We start from the raw sequence: 24,612 nt of genomic DNA, 5'->3' as shown, positions 1-24,612 counted from the left end.
CAACCACCAATACTTTAATTCAGGTTTGGTAAATATGCGTTATTACGTAGATTATTTTCTTTCAAGTCATACAAAAAAAAAAAAAAGAACAGGATCTCGTCTTACTTAGCATGCTTTTGCGCCGAATATTTTTTAAACTGTGATAATACATTTAAAAGTAATAATAAATCACTGCATTCAAAAGAGAGATTTTTAACTGGAGCTTGGAAATTACTTCATTGAAGTAGCAACTATAATGACTAATGAGTAAAATATGTAATTCACAGATAAGACTAGAAAAATTGTCATAATTTTCTTCCATTAGAAAAATTATAACTGACAAAATAAATATAAACTAATAGATTCATAGCTTTGCTCAAAATCTAATAAATTATTATTATTATTATTATTATTATTATTTAGTTTTTAATGTTAACATATTTTTATTTTATTATTCAGTATATATTACGGTTTATATTAGTTATTGGCAAATAATTTTTCAATTTGTCAAATGTTTGCGCTTTATTGCATGACAAGATTGTTAATATTACATTATCGCTATAAATAGGTACCTAATACCTACATATTAAAATAAATTTAAAAAAAAATAAATTTAAATAAATTTTAATTTTAACATTTAATTTCAGGAAGATATTATTTAATTAGAATGTTTGTAAAAACATTAGAGGACTGTTAAAAGAACAATTTTACCAATTTCTCCGTAGATTATGTAAGATAAGTTCAAAGATTAATATGTTGAACAGTAAAATAATTTTCTAGAAAATAATATTTGCACATCATAATTATTATTGTAAAAATAAAAAATGTTAATTTTTATTTTTTAGTTACTAATTTTTAAGTTTTGCGGATTTTAAGTTACACATTCCACATAGCTTTATAATGATCTAGTGTTCCGCGTAACTTAATCTCTAGACTCCAGTCTCCAGTCTTTAATCGATCACCGACTAGTTTATGATCATATTCCAAAATAATTTTCTTTGAGCTTAATGGTTTAGTAATTCCAACTCTTTCCAGTGACACATAAATTTTAAAATATCTACGAGCTCTACCTGAGAAATATAGATCCTTTCTTAATTCCTACATGCCCTACGAATTATTTAAATAATAAGACAATTACTTTTTGTATGAGACAAGTAGATTTGAGCACCTCAATTTCTTTTCAAAAATTTTCTATAAATATTTGTATCCTCACATAAACATATGAATTTTGTTCAAAATAATTTATGTATAAAACTACATCATATATGATAATTGTCGTTAAATTAATTAAAATTAAATTAAATTAAATTTTTTTTATTATAAATATATAACTATATCAAGCACTGTTTTCTGTAAAAAATAAACTAAAAAAATAATAATATTGTTATTTGTCATATTACTAAGTAATGCGTATTTATAAAGGGGCACAAGAGGCCAATGCTACTCAATTGACCGTACCTGAGTATATATTTTTAAATTGAGATTACTTATTTATTTGTTTAATTGATTTGTATGATTTCATATTTGATGTATTTCTGTGTCCTCCCCCTATTATTTATTTTTAAATACGCCTCTATCAGTATGATTCCATTCATGTACTAATAAATTAAAATATATTTAGGTAAATGAATATAAATCAATTATAAAGATCTAATTATATGGTAAATATCTTTTAAATTATAAAGCCTGCTGGTAAAAAGTATAAAATGGTAAGTTGTATTTTTTGTTCTAGTAAGTGTAGAAAAATTTCAAAATTTAAAAAAAAATAATTAATGACATTAAAATTTAATAGTATTTAAAATTTAAACAATAATTATATAAATGTTTTATGGTTTGTTGACACTATATACACAATAAAATTTTGAAAAATTAATTTATCCTTTTGAAAATACATGTGAATTATGTTCGATGTCTTAAAATATAATAAATTATAATTTTGTGTATCTATTATATCTACCATTTTTAATACATTTTAAAAACCCGTATTCTTTCTTAAAAATAAAATATAATAACACAAACAATTTATGTAAAAATCGAATGCGTAAAACATTTTGTTAAATGGTATACATGAATAAAATTGGTGATTAAGTTCTAATGCCTATCTCACGATTAAAATTATGTCCATAGGTACTGGATTATGTATCATGTTTAATAATAATTAGTAATTACTTATTCAGTAATGAAATCGATATTCACACTTTAACTATATTACCGTACTTATTTGTTAACCGGATATGAAAGACGGCCAAACAACATAATTTATCACGTCTATACTATCCAGATTCCACTACAGTTGTTTTCAATCATTTTGTTTTAAATATGTATGTATACGATAAAACCAGAAAAAAATTAAAATGACATTTTATCGCACTTTATGTGTAATACTCCAGAAACAAGGACTTTTATTAAAAATTAAATTAAATCATAGGAGGAAGATGAAAAACGGGCCATGTCTCAGAAGTTGTAAATCAATTTTTTTTTTATTTTATATTTATTCTACTTTTAAGTTATCAAAATGAATGAATGATACACTAATTCAGTAATCTGAAAAGTATAAACGACATAATACAAAATATTTTAAAATACAAGCCTTCAATAATAAATAAAGTCTTAATATTGAATTATATTAAATTAGTACTAACAAACAATAAAAAAATATTAACAGTAGTTATAACGCAGACAAAAAAAATCTATACATAGTACACCTGACTTTTAAGGTTTCTTAATTAATTCTTAATTTGCTTGATGAACTATAATTTAAAATAATATTAGAAAATAAACAGCCGCACTGCAAATATTTACAAGTATATTTATAATTTAATTTTAAAATTTATGATTTTAGACGATAAATCTACTATAATTTTTACATATTCTATGCCCATTGCATTAAAAAAAAAAAAATTAAATGTAAATAATTAAAATATTAAATTCAATAATTCAAAATAGGTGACAATAGAGGATAGAGGATAATGTTTTTAATTTTTATGACTCACCAAATAGGTATTAAATTTATAGTTATTTTTATTAAAAACTAAAAGCCTCATCCCATAAAAATAATTATTCAAAAAAATATGATTTAACAAAATTAAACTACCTAAATAAATAATAACCAACATATTATATTTAAATTACTATTAATATGTATTAATACTAAAATAAAAATAATAAAAAAAAAACTACTTTATATTATAACAATATTAAGACTATTTACAAAAACACTTGAAGCATAATTTTTTTAAAAAATACATATATAATTATGTGCTTTTCAACATTCATAATGAAAAATGAATGATCCAATATAATATTCAAATTAACAGATTCTTTGTAGTAGCTTTTTCTAATGAGTCAATATTTTATGATGTTATAATTATTTAACTATAAATTGAAAGTACTATAGAAGTCACTACTATAGTAGTTACTATAGTATTGAAAGTTTATACTATTTATAATACCTTATTTACGGATATTGTAATAAAATAGGCTTAATAGTTATTACTGGTCTTATTATAAAATACCTTATTGATATACATATATATTATAGGTACGCAAATAGTTCAATAGATATTTAAAAATAAACAATCAAAAATTCATTCATTTTAGAATATATTGTATTAATTTATAATAAACATTAAGTGATTCTTTGAGTAATCAATCATTATCTTGGAAAGTAATACTGACGTTTGAAAAATATCTTATTAAATAATTTAATGTAACTATAAAAGAACAATAAAGCAACATTATTATTTTTTATTTAATTTTACTATTTTTGAAGTTAATATTTAATTTTTATGCTTTTAATTGGCAAAATGCAATAATCACATACCTTATGCAAATTATTTATTTTTTTTAAACGTTTATTTGCCGAAATTGAATTTTGAACAGATAATCAATCAGTATAAGCGGTGTTAAAATATTTGGCGAAGTACCCTACTGCCACTCTATTCCATTCTTCAAAACTATAAATACTTATATAAATTATCAACTATTCATTCGAAATTCGATTTCCATACATAAAAATATTATTTTTTGGAATTTAAAGTTAATATATAAGTCATCATTCAAAAAAATTATAATAATAATAATAATAATAATAAAACTTTTTAAAGATCAGCCTGTATAATAGATTACCTACTTTAGTTTATAAGTAATATAAGTTATACAGGAACATTTTGATAGATCATTTATCCCTATAAAGAACTTTGTAAGTAAATATTATGATAAAACTTGTAAACGTTAATGAATTCATACTATGCAAAAGGTAATTATAAAAAATAATCAAATTTGTATATTTTAATATTTAAAATATTAAAAGGTACTCAAAAAGAGGATTCTTAATAGGAGATTATACTTAAACAAACAAATAAATATACGAGATGCTTTTTAATTGTTAACTAAGGAATTAATAATATTATCTCAGGAAGTTAATTTATTTTGAGTTATTTTATTTTTTTTAACTCTACTTGTTTAAAAGTATTGACAAAAAGAGCGGCACAATGGATAAATAATTATTCATGATGTTTTCTAAGCAATTTTTAAAATTACAATGAAAGCTACAGGTTAACTATTTTTACCAAAATAGAATTTTTAATTGTTTTATAATATAATAATACGAGGAGTAGCTACACTGAGTGTACAATCAATTAGAATTATTATGAAACATAAAAAACGAATAACTTCCTTCTATAACTGGGGCCTAATAATAAAATCAACACGCTGTAAAATGTACGCCATATTATCTAAATTAGATAAATTAGATACAATGACAAACTATCGATGGAACAAGATACAAGTTAAAAAATATTATTGACTTATAGACATAATGTGAGCATTGGATATTTACGGGTTACTACTAATACTATAATTACGTATAAAATTGCTTTATTATAAATAAATGGGGGGGGGGAAATGGTTTTTGTAAAGTTTATACTTATTGATTTATATATTAAATTAAAAATTTTATTTTTATCTCGGAAATATAAGTACAATATTAATTTAACAAAAAAAATTACACAAGCCAATAAAATATTCTTAAAATTTAATGTGATACTGTCATGGAATATAGTAAATATCCTTAAAGTTTTAAAAAATATTTACAAAATATATTTAATAAAAACAATATAATATACCTATAAAATAATTTTAGATAAATGTATTCATTTGTTTTTATGCGTCTGTTGATAGTATTGATACCTTGAGGGTAAAGTAAAAAAATTCTATTTTCGACAACTTTAAAAGTGGATACCTAGTAGTAGAAATTTATAACTAGTTATTACTCAGGGTTGAAAGTAAAAATCCCAACATTTAAAAAACGACTAAAAATGAATAAAAAACTTAATTTTTTTCACAACTAGTTTACGAGAAAGTGAATAATAACTTAATTATCATTAATTTTTAAAGTACAATATTACAGTATGCATAGAGATTTTATACGTATATTGCCGGTATATTTAATACCTATTCTTAATATGAGTCCTTCCTTATGGGTAAAACTACGTCATTTTTGAAAGAAAATGATTGGAGAATATATTGTCAAATATTCAGGTGAACAAAACTTAAATTTTCACAGTATCTTTCCATAATGATAATAATAATAACAATAATAATAACACTAAGCAAATACCCTAGGGTTATGATTATGTGGTAGTGGCGTGGGGCCAATCATCGGGTGGCAGCCCAATGTTCACAATTATAAATAGCGGACCAGCACAAGGTCACGTGGCTTATCTGACAAAGAAAGCTGCATCAAGCCAAATATAAACGCACCTATTTATAACTGAGTGTCTCTCTGATAATAATCCTTTATCTTTCTCTCTCACTTCCCAACACGCACATACAATCCCTTGTCTTCTTCTCGTTGTAAAAATTATTAATTTAAAAAAAGAATCGTACTTTTTTACACAAACTCGAACGGGAGACAAAAAAATAAACCGAGTGAAAGAAAACATATTTAATATTTATAAATATGCTATATTATGGTATAAGACCAACAGAGAAAAAACATTTTCAATGAACTGAGTTGCAATATTATTATTAATATTTAAAAGATTATTTCACAAAAAATACATAAAATGTTATGAAATATTTTTTAAGACTTAAACGAGTCGAATTATATTAATAATTAATTTATAATTTGTATATTTAAATAAATAAATGATAAGAATGGCAATAAATAATTATTGTTAAATAACTATTACTACTTTCGTGGAAATGATAATTCGTATGAAAATGTATTTATTTATGACTCAATATACAAATGTCTGAAATATTATAGTGGCATTAAATAAAATAAATACCATCAAAAATGTTTAATAATATTGAATATTGCATGATAAGATTGAATGTTTATGAAGCATACAGCACTTGACGACTTTATTGTACAGAATTCAAAATATTCAACTTGTTAAAAATATAAATAATAATATAAACATAATTATATATGTAATTAGATACACATAATATAACTCAGATTTAAAAACTCCTAATTCCTAAAACGTTTATCATTATTATTATTATTGAAATTGATATGATATAATACAAAATATTCAAACTAATGTAATTTGTACTTAGTAGAAGTATAACACAATAATATGTTAATATCATTTATATAAATAGCATTTTAAATTTTTAGCCAAAAGTCTTTATTAAATGTTTTCCATATTTTAAAACATTTTTTCTAAGCAAAAAAATTGATATTCACACTTATAAATGTGTATGTTTATATTTTTTTCCTGCTATAATATTTATTGACATTAATTGTACCTATTAAAAACTCAAATATTCAGTGTATTGTATTCACACTTTAGTTGTGATTCAAAAAACAGTTATATTCAGTAAATATTCAATAATAAGTATAATGGAAAATTGTAAATATTAAACTTCAAAATACATAGTTTGAAAATTAATATGTTAACAATTGTTTGTATAAGTTTTAAGTCTATTAAATGCTGTGTAATTAAATTCAGGAAATGTTAACATAAATTTTATTTTTATAAAAATTGCATACATCTACTTTGTCATATCATTTTCGATTTCACATTATAAACAATATAAACTTATAAATTATACTTCAAATTACAAATAAAGTTTCAAATATTATAAAAAAAATTATCTGAGCTTATAATTTATTGTAAAATATTTTAGGCTAAAATTAATTTGAATGTCTAAATTATTCAACATAATAATATCATCTATGAAATCACATTTAAAATATTTATTGTACAAACATTATCAGTATATTATTAGTAATATATTTCTACATAAAATTTATTGTAGACTTTAAAAACCATAGTCAAAACGATAAATATTGTTGATAACATATTATCAAGACTTTTTTTTTTTATAAAATCACATATACTTATAAATGCAAATTCCTCAAAACACATAGTATAGAAATCAAATAATAATTTATTACAGGAAAGTATTCAATTATATACTTGATGATCATAATTTCGATTTTTATATTTTGATTAAGATTATTATATCTTTAGTCTAAAATCAAAATATAGGTGGTAATTGATTTCAAATTAGATAGGTATTTGTAAACTTTAATAAAAGCCTGATAATTTGTATATTTATTCAAAAGTAAATAGCAAAAATATATTTTAACAAATTTATTGGTTGACTATTGACATTATGACATTAAAAATATCAACATATAAAACCATTTTCTACTAAAATAATTTATATAAACAGATTCCTAGCGTGTTATATCAGTTATATGATTATTTTATGAAAACTTCATAATATATTTTAAATTGTTATTGATTTAAATTGAATATCCTAATAATAAATTAATAATGGTTTAAAATGTATGTATCACTAAATAAAATAAAAATATTTTTCTATCTATGAAATATGGTAGATATTAGGATTTAGGTTCTCGAACTCCGTGAGAGTTAAAAAACGAGATAATTAACCAGTTGGTACATGAATTCCCGATAAACAGACAACACGTGTATGTCATATAAAATCAACAATTAATTTATTAAATCATTGTACGGCATCGTCAATAAAAAAAACTAAAAATGGAAACCATAAAACAGATTCTTGTGCTTTGCCTCTATTCAATTAAAGCATCAAAATAGCTATTGTATTTTACAACAATAGTGTTGTATTCTTAATTATTAATTATAAAGCAATAATAAATAAACACATTCAAAACTATTTTAATGGTTTTAATGACTTCCTTACGCCACTTAGAATTTAAAATAAGTTTAAAAAATTAGAAAACGGGAAGTCCTGGCATATAAACAACACTAAATCATTGGCTATTGTGATGCAAACCTTTGTTATACATATACAAATAAAATTTTTTTTATGAACTAATTTTTCTAATTTATGGTTAATTCCTAACCACAAAATCTAAGTTCCAACTAAACTATTTTTATTTTTTAATTCGAAAATCTATTTTTTAATGAATAATTATTTATACAGAGAAAAGTATTATACATAATAATATGTTACTCCTAAACCCAGAAATAAATACTTAATAAGTATTTTTTTATGTTTTATATAGTTATAAGAATTATAAAAGAAAACAAGTCAGTATGAAAATAATTTTTTTTATAAATTTAAAACATACAGAACTCCATGTCTCCGTATCAAACTACAAAATATACTCCAAGAAGTTCAATCAACAAAGAAAAAAGAAAAAAAAAAGATCATGCACATAATATGTCTGTATAAAATAAACATGTTCAAAATTATGAGATAAATAATATTAAAATTAATAAATAATATCATCAAAACAATATAGAGACCAAAAGTCGAAGCTCATTTTAATAATTAATACTAATTTCGTGTTTTTATTTTTTTTCTGTAAGTTAAAAATCAGTATCAAAAGTGATACATTTATTAAAATGTTTTAATTATAAAATAACATAATTGAACGCTGATACAATAATTCAATAACAATTAGAACGATTAATATAATAAAAAATTACAATAATTTTGTAGGTAGAAATTGATAAAATTTATTCTGTTTATACCTAAAATTTAAAATTTCAATACAAAATTCTTTCAGTTTTTTAAACTGATATTGAAAAAAAAAATTTCTTCCGAAAAATCAAATAAATTTTTTGATCGTTTGAATTTAAAATTTTTACAACGAATTTTCACCCATAGAATAATTATTTCTTTCCAAACGGTTTTCGTTTGTTACTGTAATTAAAAAACAAATTACTGTAGATACTTAAAATTTTCACAAAATGTTTATATTATCAATTTCTATACATAGTAAAACTTTCAAAATATTATTTAAGTGTTATTTCTATGCATTAAAAATTTTAAATTATTTTTAGTTTCTTTTCAATCTTTATCGATAAAAAATGAATTGCCGAATCAAATTTCTTGAAATTTATCACAAGATCCAACCAAAGTTGTTCCTATATCTGTATTAAACTATTAAAAATACACAGAAACAATATTTTTTTTATATGCATTTAAAGTTAAAATTTTCACCAAATTCATCAAAATTGCAAAAGAACTATTTTGTAGTTAGAAATGCATAAATACTTTTATTTTCATACCTTAGTTATGAAAATTTAATACAAGATTTCTCATAAGTATCTAAGTAGTTCATACTCATACCATTAAGTTTTAAAATATATAAAAAAAATTACTTTTTATAGACATTTTAATTTTAAATTAGGACGAAATTACTTATTTAGACGATAAATGACGATGATAATATTATTTTGTTGTAATCTAAAAACCTTTTTCTTGGGAACTTAATACTTATACGTTTATTATCGTATACTACATAATCATGAAATTTATTTAACGCGATGAAATTTTTGAATTATTTTAAGATATTATCTATTTATACTATGAATCTATTTTTACTTGTACGATATTTATATAGGTTGACAAGATGTGGTATAAATATATAATATTTTATTAGATAAATACTGATAACATTAAAAGACATGCAATATTTTCGGAAACAAACAAATTTTACTTTAAATAAAATAAATGACTTAGATACCTAAAAGATATCCAAAATACATTATATAAAATATACTGAGTAATATGAACTGACATAATATCGTCTCCGCTCAAAATTATTTTCACATACAATGATATTATATAATTAAATTCAAATTTAACACACCTATAATATTAACCTACTCGATAATTCATGTACGATAGAGTTTACAACTGCCAACCTTTTTGTGTTATATTATCTTAAGATAATTCTACACTAGGATGAACATTGAACATGGTTGTCGAACACGTTTGTTTAAAATATTTTTTGACTATACACAGGGCAATTTTTCTTTGAAATATTCAACAATGGTATTCGTTAAACTTAAAAGAAAGATTTCTCACCTAATACAGATTTTATTATTATTATTATTAACAGTTTAACAATGTGACCACAATAAATTCACAATATAATTTGTATTGAAATGTTTAAATGTATTTATTTTGTAATCATAAAAATCAAACAAATTGTTTTCAAAGTAACTAAAGAAAATTTATTTCGAAGATATATATAAATTATTTTTACTAGGATTTAACATATCATTTTTTAAACTTCTATTAATTTATAGGTTTACCTCGAAAGAGAAGAAGTACTCCGAAGTTTAAATGCAATCCAACGTATTCATATTATTTTAGAACAATTAGATTAAAAACACTTATAATTAATTTACAAATATAACTTAATATTAACATTGACCATACTGTAAACTGATTAATTATATTTAAAAAAAACGACCAAGTGACGTTGGATTTTTAAAACTCGTGGTGTCGACGATGTCCGGGAGAAGGCATACCGCATGGCACGCAACACAGAAATAGAATCTGGTGGACGAGAACGCGATAAATTTATTATAGTAAATTTTGGGGTCAACACTTTGCTTTATTTAAAGATCGCCAACATTATATACACCGTGTTGATAATAATTGAATAGCTATAGGATACTACTTTAATAATTGTAAATACATTATTAAATATTTACACATTTTTAGTCATTTGTAAGTTAGATTAAGTAATTTAAGATATTATTTTAAATAATAATAATTATATTAAATCATTTTTTAATAATACATTCAAAATTTTAATATTTCAAAACTTACATTAATAATATTATTATTCCAAAAAATATAATCTGAGAGTACATTCTGGGCCCCTAAACCAAGGTAATTGATACTTTGAATGGTAAGCACACTTTTCATTTAGTTAAGCAATTAATATGAATTGTCAATATTGATTTAATGTTTTATTTCTATTCTTATCTAAATCCTACTTATAACTTAATATTGTTTGTTATCATATAAATTTGTTAATTAGTTAATATTTTGCTTATTTATCGCTGAATGCTTTACAGTAACAATACTTGAAAATTAAAATATCATTAGATGGTAAAAATAAAATATTTCTTGTTTTCCATTAAAAATATAATATACTAAATACTAATCATAATATACGGGATGATTGGAAATATAGAATAGATAATTATATAATAATAAGTAAATGTTTAATTTTTAAGACATGAATCATTCAATGATATGGTAAGCCAATGATATTTTATTTGTATAGTTATAATGTATCAAAATAGATAATATATTAAATATCTCATTTTAAAAATATATAATATAATTTATTATAATTTTTAATTCTTCAATTCCATATACTTTTCAAACAGGTGATGTATCCCTTACAAATATTGATCTACATAATATCAACATTTAATACTAAAACCTATAACCTTATACGTATAAACATCAGTATGAATTACTAGCATGAAATGAATGTTATCAATTACTTTATAAATAAAATAATGATAAAAAAACAACAATTTTCAACTGCATATACTGGATAGACATATACATAGTTAGATGCTAGATAATGAATTGTATACCCAATTTTTATTTTATAAAAATTTACGCCAAAACTATTGAAATCGACATAGTATAATGAATTAATAAATAATGTTTTTTAAAATCCAATACTACATATTATTTAACATTAAACATGTACTATTAATTTGGTATAAATACTAAAAGAGTTTTAAAAAAATGATATAATATACTAAAACAAATTTTCTATTTATAGTTATAGTATTTCCAATTAAGTAAAGAACAACGAACTCGAAGGAAAACCTTGATTCGGCGAATTCCAATCATGATATAATTAATTGTTTTCTTCACCATAAATTAAAAATGAATAATTTAAACTAAAATGATTCTAGTACACATGAGTTAAACACAGTAAAATATATTTTGTTTGGGTTTTCAATAATTTTATTTAAATAAAATAATATTTCGATACATGTTATTTTTACTACAATTAAATACGTGATTAAAAATATTCATAGTTTAAGCAATACTGCACAGTGCACATTTTCATTCGTTAATTATTATAACGTCGGACAAGAGAAACACTTACAATAAACACAAGTTATTAAACTTTAAAAATTATTAATATAATTTTATATTAATAATATTAACCACCATTATATTCAACCACAAATAGTCTAGTGAATAGTGATGTCATCGTTTATTCAAAGCTCGACGAACCCACATATTAATAGTTTTCGTTTGTATTCATATAAGTAAAAAATAAAATAATGATATTATATTTATTCAGATAGTTAAATTATATAAATCATATTATTTTTGTACCATTTAATATTAAAATGTATTATAAACTTTATTTAAATTATAAGAACACTAACCTGTTATCTTACTGTTTGATTCAGAATGATCAGCAGACATATTTCAAAAAAAAAATTGGCTACAGCCTTCATAAAATAAGCGTTACATCTGCGGTATCCTGTCAATGAATTTGTATTGGGCGACCCATGTTCCTGAAAGAATAAAACCATGAAGTTATAATAATTGTTAAAATGTATAAATCAGAACATTACCTTCACTATAGCGTTAATTTTTTTTTCTAAATTTTAGTTTTATAAAATCATATATAATTATATAAATCACTTTCGAATTTATTAGGACATCAAAAAAAAAAAAATTCAACGCTTTTACAAAGATAATATTTTCGTTTGTATTTTTGATGGTATGACAATTAACTCCAATTTTTATCCGGGGCAAAAAGTTGTAGTATAACAAAAAGTAAATTGGTATATTGCGAGTATGATATACGAAGATAAGAAATCGATATATGGTGTCCTCTAAATTAAAAATAATTATTCTGATAATGGTTATATTGCGTTCTACTTTAATCATATTCATTTAATCATTTACAATAAATGATTAAATTATTTTACTAAAACAATTTTGAAGTAAACAAAATTACGAAGAAACAAAAATACAACTATACTTCCATAATAAAACTAATTGCTAAATAAATTACTGAGTAGTTCAATCATAAATTATGGTATTAATTTTAATACGAAAACAATATTAAATCATTTTACTAGGCAACGAAAATTACCAAGGAATTCAAAAATAATTTTTTGGTTTTAAAGATTTAAACAGCAAAATATTATTTGCTGAAATTCATATCATTGTAAAAAATAATTACCAACATTTTTAACTTTTTTTAATAACCAATTAAATCGGTGTAATATTTTGTATTTTAAAATGTAATTTAAAAATTGTAAGAATTAAATATCAGTTGAATTCTAAAAAGACATTAAAATAAAATAAATTTGTTTTTACATTTTTGAAACTAAGAAGTTCAAAAGATAATCTGTTTTAAATATACTATCATGTCTAACTTGAAATATTTAGAGAAATCTTATTATATTTTAAGAATACTCGTTTTATCTATAAAAGATTTATCGATCATAACAAGAATAAAACCTATCGTAAAGCCCATAAATTAATCATATTAAACCAATCCAATAAAATATATTACAACTTATAATTCCATACTCTCGTCTTTAATAAAAATTCTGTAGGAAATTATTTTCTAAAAAAATATGGAATGTTAAATTTAATTTTTAGCTAATAGTTTTTCAACTGTAATTTAACAAATAGTTCTGTACAGAGTAAATTAATTACTATTTATCAGATTTAAGTGATAAAATAACATTATGTCATAAAAATACATAAAATGTTAGTATTTTACTGCTGCACACACAATTTGTCCTTTATAATTTACGAATATTTCTTTTATAAAATCCCAACAAAAAATCTACGTATAAATGTTATAAATTACATTTACTTAATTTAGTATTTTTATATTTTACAATACTACGGTTGTTATTTGAACTGTAAGCAACTAAAATTTATCAAGATGGATGTCAAACCATAGACATATTAATATACTAGTTCTAAGTTTCTAATATCTGTGAATATGATAGGACCCAGTTGTATGCAGTCTTTTTCTAATAGTTGTCCTCAAAATTGTACTCTCTACATTCAATCCAAATCTTAACTTAATATATCTATGCATCACACATTCAAATCCACATATTATATTGTCTTTGTTTTAACAAAGTATAAAATGGAAAATGTACCATCACAGTTTATATCATTAGTCTTATTATTAGAATGAATTGTCCTATCATTACACTTAATAAAGAAAAAAAGTTATATGTGCTGTATTTATACATAAATTTTTTAGATTTTACAATACATTTTTAAGCGAATTATGAACATTTTCAAATAGTAATATTTTTTATACTGATAAATTATAGCTTATAAGTTAATTTACTTGAAAACTGAAAAGTCGTAAAAAAAAAATAAGTACAAACATAAATAGTATTCTTGCATAAAATGTTGTTATTAAGTAAAAAATAAACATCACAATATTACTTCTACTGAACCATACATTTCTGTGTTGTATGTTTGTAAGACAGAGACAAAACATGCACAGATGTAGCATTCTCTCATATGATTTTAAAAGTATCTATGAATTTCATCCTGAATTTAAAATAAGCAAGATACAAATTTGATTACCAATTTAAATAAAATATATTTATTCAACTTCTTTTATCTTAAAAATTTAATTTTTTTTAGTGCATATATCTTAATTTGGAATATATAAGCACATACATAGGTATTCATAGTTTTTCAGTACATTAAAATTACAGCCTTGATGATAACTGATAAATAATACTGTATCAACATTTACCATGTTTTAACTAATAGATAAAAATTAACTGTGGTTATTTTCTATCTATAAAACCATATTTGTTGTTCTATCTAAAAAAATAGTATCTATTATTGTTTGTGTGCAAGTGTACTTTTTGTTTTTAATACTCTCCAAGACATATATGATGGTTTGACTATAGGTAGTCGACTATAAATGCACAATTATATTTTAATAAACACAATTTCAAACAATTATAAAATAATGATATTCAAGAAAAGAAATAAATGTGACACTAATTATGCAAAATCTATTAAGTTTTATCTGTCTTGCTACCTATTATTTAGGGTACTCTGCACAGTGAACAATGATAATTTCCACTCATGAAATAATTAATGACTTAAACAACTTGTCTTATTGGACCTGTCATATTCATATATACAAAATACAATTGTATGTGATATAAAAACATTATTGAATCAGAATAAATCTAACTCATTAAATATTATATAAGTAATACATTGTCTTATATTTTCATTATCAAAATATAATTTCAAAAGTTTTAAAGTATTTAATTTATAAAAATGTTTAACAGTTGTAAATAAAAACAATATTAAATTTGATGTAAATAATACTATAATGTTATATATTGTAATGCATACTAAAATATTACAGGTGAACAAGTGTGCATGATGGTTATTACTAAAATTACACAAGTGTAAAAGACAAGTGTGGTAACTTGAATACAATTCTTAGATCAAATTCTATAAAGAAAGATAACACATATAAGGTGCCAGAGCAGATTTTAAACTTAAGCTTAATTGAATGAATTACATACCAAACGAATAGCCAACTCAGTATATTTATTTATGTGTTAAATGTATACATATAAAGTTGAAATACCTAAATGTAAATGATTATTTAGTTATGCAGACTATGAACTTATTTTGTTTATTTATTTAATATTATATTACTTGAAGGTTACAAAGATTTTTAAATTTCAAGAATTAAAGTCCTAAATGACACATTAGTCATACATGGTTAGAGACTTACTCAATATTTAACTAAAAAAAAAAACCCATGTAACCACAACTTAATAAAATAATAACTCATATTCAGAAGACTTATAAGTGGGCCCCTCTTTATTTCAAATTTTACTATCAATAAAAATTTACATATTTTATGTAGATAGTAAATAAGCAATTAAATAAATAATAAATTAATTAATGAAAAAAAAAATTCTAAAAATTACATTGATCATATTAAATTTAATTATTTTAAAATTTCTATTTAATTGGTACATTTTTAAAGGATTATTAATTTCAAATTTTAGAAAAATAATACCTGGGTGTCTAACCTTTTGTAAAGACTGGGTCATTAATATTTTGATAATTATTTATTTTATTTATGAATTAATGCCATTCAGTTGTTTATAATAATACAAATATATCATTCAATTAAAATAATTCATAATATATACAAATAATTGATGTTTAAAAATTAAAATGAGGGCCACATTAAAAATAACTGTGGGTAGGGGTTGAACGCCCATGCATAATGTTATAAATAAACTATTAAGTCATCCAAATTTTGCATTCCAAAGATGGTATAGTTTTGTTAAAGTATCTAAAAAATTTTGAACATAACATTTTGAAAGCTGTACATAATATACAAATACAAAACACTTTTAATTAGAAACATAATTTTTTTTCAATTTTTCAAAATTTTATAAATAAAAAAAATTAGTTTTTCAATATATGAAATAAAAAAAAGAAATATTCAAATATTCGTAGGTATTACTAGGTATTATTTTAATTCAATCACATACAAAAATAACATTTGGAAGTTAATCAAAATCAATAGTAATTACAATTAGATGAACAATTAATGTTTTTATACATTTTAGAGATAATCCTTAAATATTAATTTGTATTATTGTAATAAAACTAATAAAATAAGAATAAAACAATTCATAGTATTTTAATAAAATGTATTGTAAAGAATAAGTATAATTAGTATTCAGTACATAATGTAAAAGTAATTATATTTTATATATCTCTTTTAGTAATTATAAACACTAATTTGGGTTTTGTTACATAAATATATATTAATATAAACTGGTAAACCTGTATATTATTTTGTTTTTAAGTTATAACTCAAATAATTTCTTAAGCACTTTTATGTGCTTTAATAGATTTTGTATTTACAATAATATAAAACAATTTAAATAAACATAGAATGCATGATATTTTTTATATTTAAAACAACTTTTTTTAAAAGTAGTTTAAGAAGGGAAAATGGAATGTCGTCCTCCCAGTTTTCTAACAAAAAAAAAAAAAAAAAAAAAAAAAAAAAGATTTAGATATAACTGCTATTTCATTTGTTTAACATTCATTTTTTTTAACAATGAAATATTTTAACATATAAATTACATACAATCTACAATGCTCTTCAATTATTTTATCCAGTTTTACAGAACTCACCTAAACTTAATCCTTGATTGCTTTTTTAAATAGTTTGTTTAATTTTTAAATAAACATTTTGAACACATTATTAAAAATGCACTTAAACCATCTGAAAGTATTTGCATTGATAGTTTAATAATTTCATATAGAAGCTATTTAAAGTTAAATACATATCAACTTTGGTTTGATTTAAAAACATATTTATATAGTATAATTTTTACAGTTAGACCATTAAGCCAGATTAAGAGAAGTTTTAAATTGACAAAATAAAAAAAGGAACTTATTTATTATTATCCTGCTAATACACTTCTATAACTAAATAAAAGTTTAAATATTTTTTGGATGTAATAATTATAGCAAAACTACATAATTTTATTAAATAAAATATATATAACTATTGTAAATAAAAAAAATAAACATAATAAATGTTTAAATATTTAATTATAATAGAAGCAAGAGCTCTAATGTCTTTTTTAATAACTTCAAATGCATTAAGTCCTAAATTGCCCATTAAGTCCTATTCTTCATAGAAATTTAGAACATTTCTATGGGGTCATCTACTGATGTTTTTTATTACCTCATTTAGAAGAACCCCACAACCTCTTCATATTTTGAGTGTGTGCCTGTATGTCTAAACCAATAAACTTAGAGATTTGGTTAACATGTATTATGAAAGAATCTAGCTTTATATAAATTGTTATAAGCTTCCTACGATCTGCTAAAATTAAAGATTTTGGTTTTATATATTATATGGTAAGTAACAATGTTTTTTCTAATGAATTTGGAATAGTATGGCGTTAAATTTATTATGGTGAGGTGGCATGGCAAGCTGATGATAAATAAATACCTTAAAATATAAAATACTTTAATTGTACATAAGTATTCTCTTAGTTAATAGAATAAATATAAAAATGCATAAAACAAACATTTATCCATGAAAGTGAACATTAAACCAATAAAACTATTTAATACACAATAGAATATAACACAGATTGTCTTATATATATAAAATAATAAAAATATTTATATTTTATTTTTTAGTGATGGTAATAGTAATAATTCAAGATCAATAATGTCAATAAAACTAACTCAAAAATAATATAAATTAAAAATATTAATAAAAGAATAAATACAGTAAAAATTATTTGGATATAAAAAGTCTCATTTCAATATTCTCTGACTTCTAATCTATATGACTTGTAATAAAATATATCTTTTAAATAGTAATAGATGGTCCTAGTGGCCGATTAACCCAAGAAGAAGAAGAATAGACAATAGTCGAATGTAATAGAAATCAATTAACTAAAAGATAGATACTATACAAATTATAATTCAGGATAATTCCAATAATCCAACATTTAACATAATAAAAACACATACTTTTTTATTCGTAATGTATGAGTAGTATGTCTATATTAACCTATTGTAATTAACTAAAAAAAGGCTTAAAAAATAATTAAATCAAGTTAGATTATAATCATATTTAATTGCTGTATCTCATAGATGCAAATATGGTGGAACTTGTGGAACTTGCCTCCCCCCCCCTAATTGTATCTACTCTTCCCCAAAACTTACTCATGTATTAAATTTTTTTTTTCAACTGATTCTTTTGACTGTACAGCGTAAATAATTTCAAATATATTTTTTAAATAAATTTTAAATACAGTGTTAATAAGTTTATGAAAATATTGATTTGAAAATGGTACAAAATCACATAAATTTATTGAATGGTGAACAACAAAACTTTCCAAATTATTATATTTAATGAAGCAATAAATTTGCCAATCAACTCTGTTACTTGTGAACAATTATTTTCCACCGTGCAAAGATTGAAAACAGATAAGATCAACAATGCTGCGGGAAAGTTTAAATAGCTTATGATTAATTAATATTGAAAATGAAGTTACATGTTATCAATATTAAATGTTATTACTAACTATAACAGAAAAATAAATTTAAAATTGTAGTTACCCATTAATTAATAATAAATATAACTATGTAATAAAATTGTAAACAAATTATTTATCAATAATAGTAATATATTTATTTATTGGAAATGGAAAGTGCGACGATTTTTTTTTATTAGATGAAAGGGCTTAAGCCCCTATACAATTCTCTATTTGTGCCTATGCTTTAGTTATACTACCTAAACATAGTTTTCTTTTTGATAAAAGTAAAATATAATAACTGTGATATTCAGTTAAATACATTTTTATTTAAAAAAACTCATATTGTTTACTTATATTCATAGTAACAATTTTTTTTAAATTTAATTAATTTCAATAAAAACCAAACGATTATTAATCAGATATACCCTAAACAATTGTTTGCAAATAATTTAGGTTTTTAATACGAGCAAAGTTTACATTAATTGTCATCATTAGTTCTTTATAAAAATAAAAATGTATAGTTATCATAGCACCAATAACATTATTCAAGTTATTTAATAATTATTATTAAGCTAAAATTGATAAGTATAGAATAGATAAATATGATTGAAAAGATCAATAGTTACAATTTATAGTCATAGAACGTATTAGGATTTACCAATGACTACATTAATTGAAAATAACTATTTAAAAAATGATCTCTCTGTAGAAAAATAATGAACAAAAACCATCAATCTGATCTAAATTACTCTTGAAGCTCATCATTGTTACTCTGGTGCTTCTTAAAATAATATGGTTCATTGAAATCAGTATTATAGTGAGAAAAAAAATTGCAAATAATAAAGACAAGTTCAAGGTACCAACTACATAACGCATATATTGATTCGAACAAATACGTACCTTATAAATACACACAGAGACCTGAATTATGCACGATTAAGTACCTATAAACGTGAACTTATAGAAAAGACTATAGAAAATAATCACGTATACACACGCGCGCGCGTGCGTATATATTAAATATACAATTCACACACAAACGGAACGTACGTTGTAGACTAATAAACACAATAAACTGCAATATAGGTAAGGTGCCTTATAACAATAATAACAAAACTTATATAACTCACATTACCTGCTGGCGGTGCTGTTGACTGTCGTCCTCGTCCACACGGCAAAGTTCACGCGCGCGCACTTATCAGCAATACCGATGAGGATACCATTGTCCCTGTGCCGTTCATGTTATCATCTACGCGACAACATAATAATAATGTATTTTCCGCCGACTTGGAACGTGCGCACGACGAACGAAATCCAGTGTTGGTATGTGACAGGGAAATTCCCTTTGCGCGGGGAAATTTTGGAAATCGTGAAAACGAAAATGGGAACTATAAATTCGTTTTACGAAAAAAAAAAAATGTAATTTTATTATTTTATTTCAAATCGAATACGACATAATTGTCTTGAATCAAATATAATGGACAGTGGACACCGTGAGAAGTGGATACGGTAAGTATTTGTTATCGATATACCCCCTCTCTTCAACGCACTTAAAATAATTCATCACGGATATCACTTAATAAAATTGTTATCATTATTATTGTGGTGATATCAAATATTATTTTTTTGTTATGCATTTCTGTGATAGTATCGCTAATCGCTAATATTATAAAACACTAGATAGCGACCATATATATATATATATATATATATATACATTTATGATATCAGCTAACAATAGTTGTATAATAATATCGAACATTAAAGTCAACCACCATATATATGCGTGGAGGTGAATGTTTACGTTATTCTCTTATCTTTATGATATGATAAATTGATGGTATTTGAATTTTATATTATCCAAAAATGAGTTAGATTCTCATAATAACTACTGTTTTCATAAATCCAAGTACAATTGTTTTTATAGTTTTATACTAAACATTATTATTTTTTTTGTTATTTATTCATAAACATTGAATTGTAATTGCTATTGTATTTTTTGAACTTATGAATTATGATTACTAATTTTTTATTTATGGTTAAATTATATTATTCAGTTTTAAATTCTGAGAAAATATGTCAATAGAGTTTAACAATTGAGAAGTATTAAAACAGTTTTTACTTAGTATTTGTGCAGCAGTGTAGTTTATAAGTTTGTTTGGTTTGAATAAGTACTCGATTAGTTGATGAACCTGTGTACGCGAACACGATTATTGTTTAAATTAATAATTGCAAGCGAAGAGATCGACTTTGGTATGCGTACATTGAACGTTAAAATACTTGGCTCCTAATTGACCATTTTTTTAGGCTTTTGAGAAATGCTATAAAACATTAAATAAATTGAAAAAAGCTTTGCATTGGATTTTGATATTCTTATAGAACTAAAAAAAATAAATAGGTAGAAAATTCAAGGAAAATGATCTATTTTTAGTTGAAAAACTAGACTGTGGGTAGATATTTTTATAGTTATGTTTCGGAATCACTAGGCACGCAGAATATGACTATCACACTATATCCATAATCAATATAATTAAAAACTCATTATAATTTCATTTCGTATTTAATGTTTACAATTTTTATATCATATTATACAATAATGAGCATATGCGTATAACATATTACGGGTTTTTGTGTATTTTTTTTTTTTAATTGATACACGATACCGCGACGGCAAATAACCAAATAACCTGTTGCCTGAAGGCTGAAACTATTTTACGCGGTGCGGGGAGATATGTCGATGTCGGTGTGGGCCTGGAAGGGGAAATAAGAGACGACAAACGACGTGTACGCGATGGTTTATTATTTATTTAATATTATAAATATGTATTTTTTATTTATCGGCGAGTAAAAGCGATTCGAACCACACAAACAATACTGTTATAGAATAAATACACCAATTGGTAAATATTGTATCACATTAAACAAAAGAAATAAAAACCGTATTCAATATTCGAATTGATATCAAGTCAAGTATAAAATATTCAATGACAAACAGAACACAACACACACACATTCGCGTGAACTAGTACACACATCATTTTATTAATGTATTAAATAGTCATGAATTTATGATATTATATTTATGTGTTAGAGTATTAGTAACCATTTTATAATAAATATTTAAGCCATTATTTATTATTTAATCATTATATTACATAACGACAACACGTCGATACTGACCGACGTGCGCGCTTTTGGCGCGTATGAACGAACCCGGAACCAACGATTTTCAGATATTGTTAATGTCAATTGCGTACAACGTTGACACGACGATACCGATATTAATATTGTGTGGCGTTATTTCTGATTACAATCATTATTTTCTGTCGCGTACATACGACGTCTGACACATCCGATAGCCGACGGTAATAATAGAAGGGTACGACCGACGGTATTTTGATATTGAATTATGTTCAATATTATCAACGCGTACGACACGCGACGGCTTATAGGCAATCGGTTTCAGTTGTAGGCACTCGAGAACGGCGTACTTATACCGTTTTCGGACAACGCGCGCGCCGTATCTACTATCTACTTACCACGCGTCGCGGTCTGCCCGCATACAATTTATATTCATTATAAAATATCATAACAATGTACAATAATTCGATGATAATTTACGTGTAACAGAACCTACCATTGATTATGAGCGCTAAATATTGCTCACTGGCCGTATTTTCAGGAGGAACTGTAAAAACATAATTTAAAAGTTTAATGTAATCATTTTGCATGTTGAACTTTTATTCAGGTTTAGAACCAAAATGTATGTGGGCAAATTTGAGGGCGAAGGAATAAACGTTGTCGAAATGCAGCAATAAATAAAATAGGCGTATGATGACTACACTGACTGAAGTATTATTATGAATAAGAAGAAATACAAGTGCGAGATATCGAAGAGTTATTTCCGATTTCTATGGTGAAAAGTTATGAGTGTTAAGACTATGACGAATAATTCAATATTTTTACGTGAAATATTTTTGTAGACCTGTGTACTGCACGTTTAATTTTGTTATTTGTATCGTATTAAAATTAAATGATATTATATTCCTTATAAGTTATAGGTATATAATAATAATATGAATTATTATCGCGCCAATAACATGTTCTACACGCTACAGAATAAATTATTTTAAACGTATATTTTTTGTTTTTCGCTACACCGATTCCAATTGCATAATATTACATGGCAATAATTATTATCTGTTTACAAAAAAAAAAAAAAAAATCATACAAACGGGACTTTTTCTTTGTGAGATTAGTTTATAATTCTATAAACGGTGTCTTACGACATTTTTATTCAAATGCGGTGGACAGGCGAAAAACGTAATACCTAAAACGGAACACGAAATCCCGCAACGGCTTTTGTGCACATTTTACTGTTCGTACGGGAAACAACCAGCGGAAATTCAATTGTGTACTGATGTTTTTTTAAGTTTTTTTGTCGTCGTACCAGATATTGTATCGATATATATATATACGTATAATATTGTACAATAAAATATCGTACCTATAACGGTATCGAATGTTTACGATCGGCGATCGGTGACACCGTCCCGGCGGCGGCAGTCGGCGGCACCCGGCCGTCGAGTGACGGTTAAAAACCTGTTTTCCCCGCACCGCACCCGCAACCGTTGAAAAAAACAAGTAGGAATTTTATTTAACGTTCCGATTTCTTATCGCCATCTATCGGGAGTTTTATTTCACACGGCGACGACGCGGGTGACAACGCGACCGCCGCCGACAAGTTATCTCTACGACTCGCAGTGTTCCATAATAATATTATATTAATATTATTATTATTACTATTTTGTAATCAATGGTGCTAAACATGAGCGCGTAGGTAGGTTATTACAATTTACAACGTTATTATCGTTCTTTCCTGCGGCCAAAGTGCTGCGACGCAGCTCGGCGAGCGCATGTGCGTAGTGCGTACGCCGCGTGCGCGCGCGCGCGCGTGCGTGTTCGAGCGGCGCAGCACATGACAATAATTATTATTATTTCTCGGTACGCGCTCGCGCCCGTGCGGTGTGCGGTGTGCCTCCGTCAGCTGTTGTTGTGTTGTTGTTGTTGTGTTGTAGCAGTAGTCGTAGTGTAGCGGCTAGCGATAGGGTTCGTGTGGGTGGAGGAGAGCGGCACGGCGGCAATCGCCGCGACATCGTCGTGACACGCCACGGACGGACGCGAGAGAGAGAGCGAGTGAGAGAGAATTAGTTTCATCAATGGCAAACGGCAATACGCCTTTGCGCATCGATATCGATTTATGAACAGCAAA

General features: G+C 24.1%; 1 protein-coding gene across 10 annotated transcripts in view; it reads right to left on the bottom strand.

The window, feature by feature from the left end:
• The window catches only part of LOC112591593 (histone deacetylase 4), a 53,600-nt gene extending 32,797 nt beyond the window's left edge, over positions 1-20,803 (bottom strand). For 3 of the 10 annotated variants that reach the window (XM_025335443.1, XM_025335442.1, XM_025335448.1), the window contains exons 1-2: positions 20,241-20,439; positions 12,663-12,794 (exon numbers count right to left, since the gene is read on the bottom strand). In XM_025335443.1, coding sequence (XP_025191228.1) covers positions 12,663-12,702 — 40 coding nt within the window. In that variant the 5' untranslated portion in view covers positions 12,703-12,794; positions 20,241-20,439. Of the gene's footprint in view, positions 1-10,538; positions 10,598-12,662; positions 12,795-20,240; positions 20,440-20,470 lie in introns of those variants that run through there. The other 7 variants (XM_025335438.1, XM_025335444.1, XM_025335449.1 and 4 more) reach the window with 5 other exon arrangements.
• Positions 20,804-24,612: the final 3,809 nt, after the last annotated feature.

The sequence above is a fragment of the Melanaphis sacchari genome, unplaced genomic scaffold (assembly GCF_002803265.2).
Source record: "Melanaphis sacchari strain LSU unplaced genomic scaffold, SCAv2.0 Contig13_pilon_pilon, whole genome shotgun sequence".
NCBI lineage: Eukaryota > Metazoa > Arthropoda > Insecta > Hemiptera > Aphididae > Melanaphis > Melanaphis sacchari.
The sequence above is the reverse complement of the archived record's forward strand: the minus strand, read 5'-3'. Positions and strand labels throughout refer to the sequence as shown.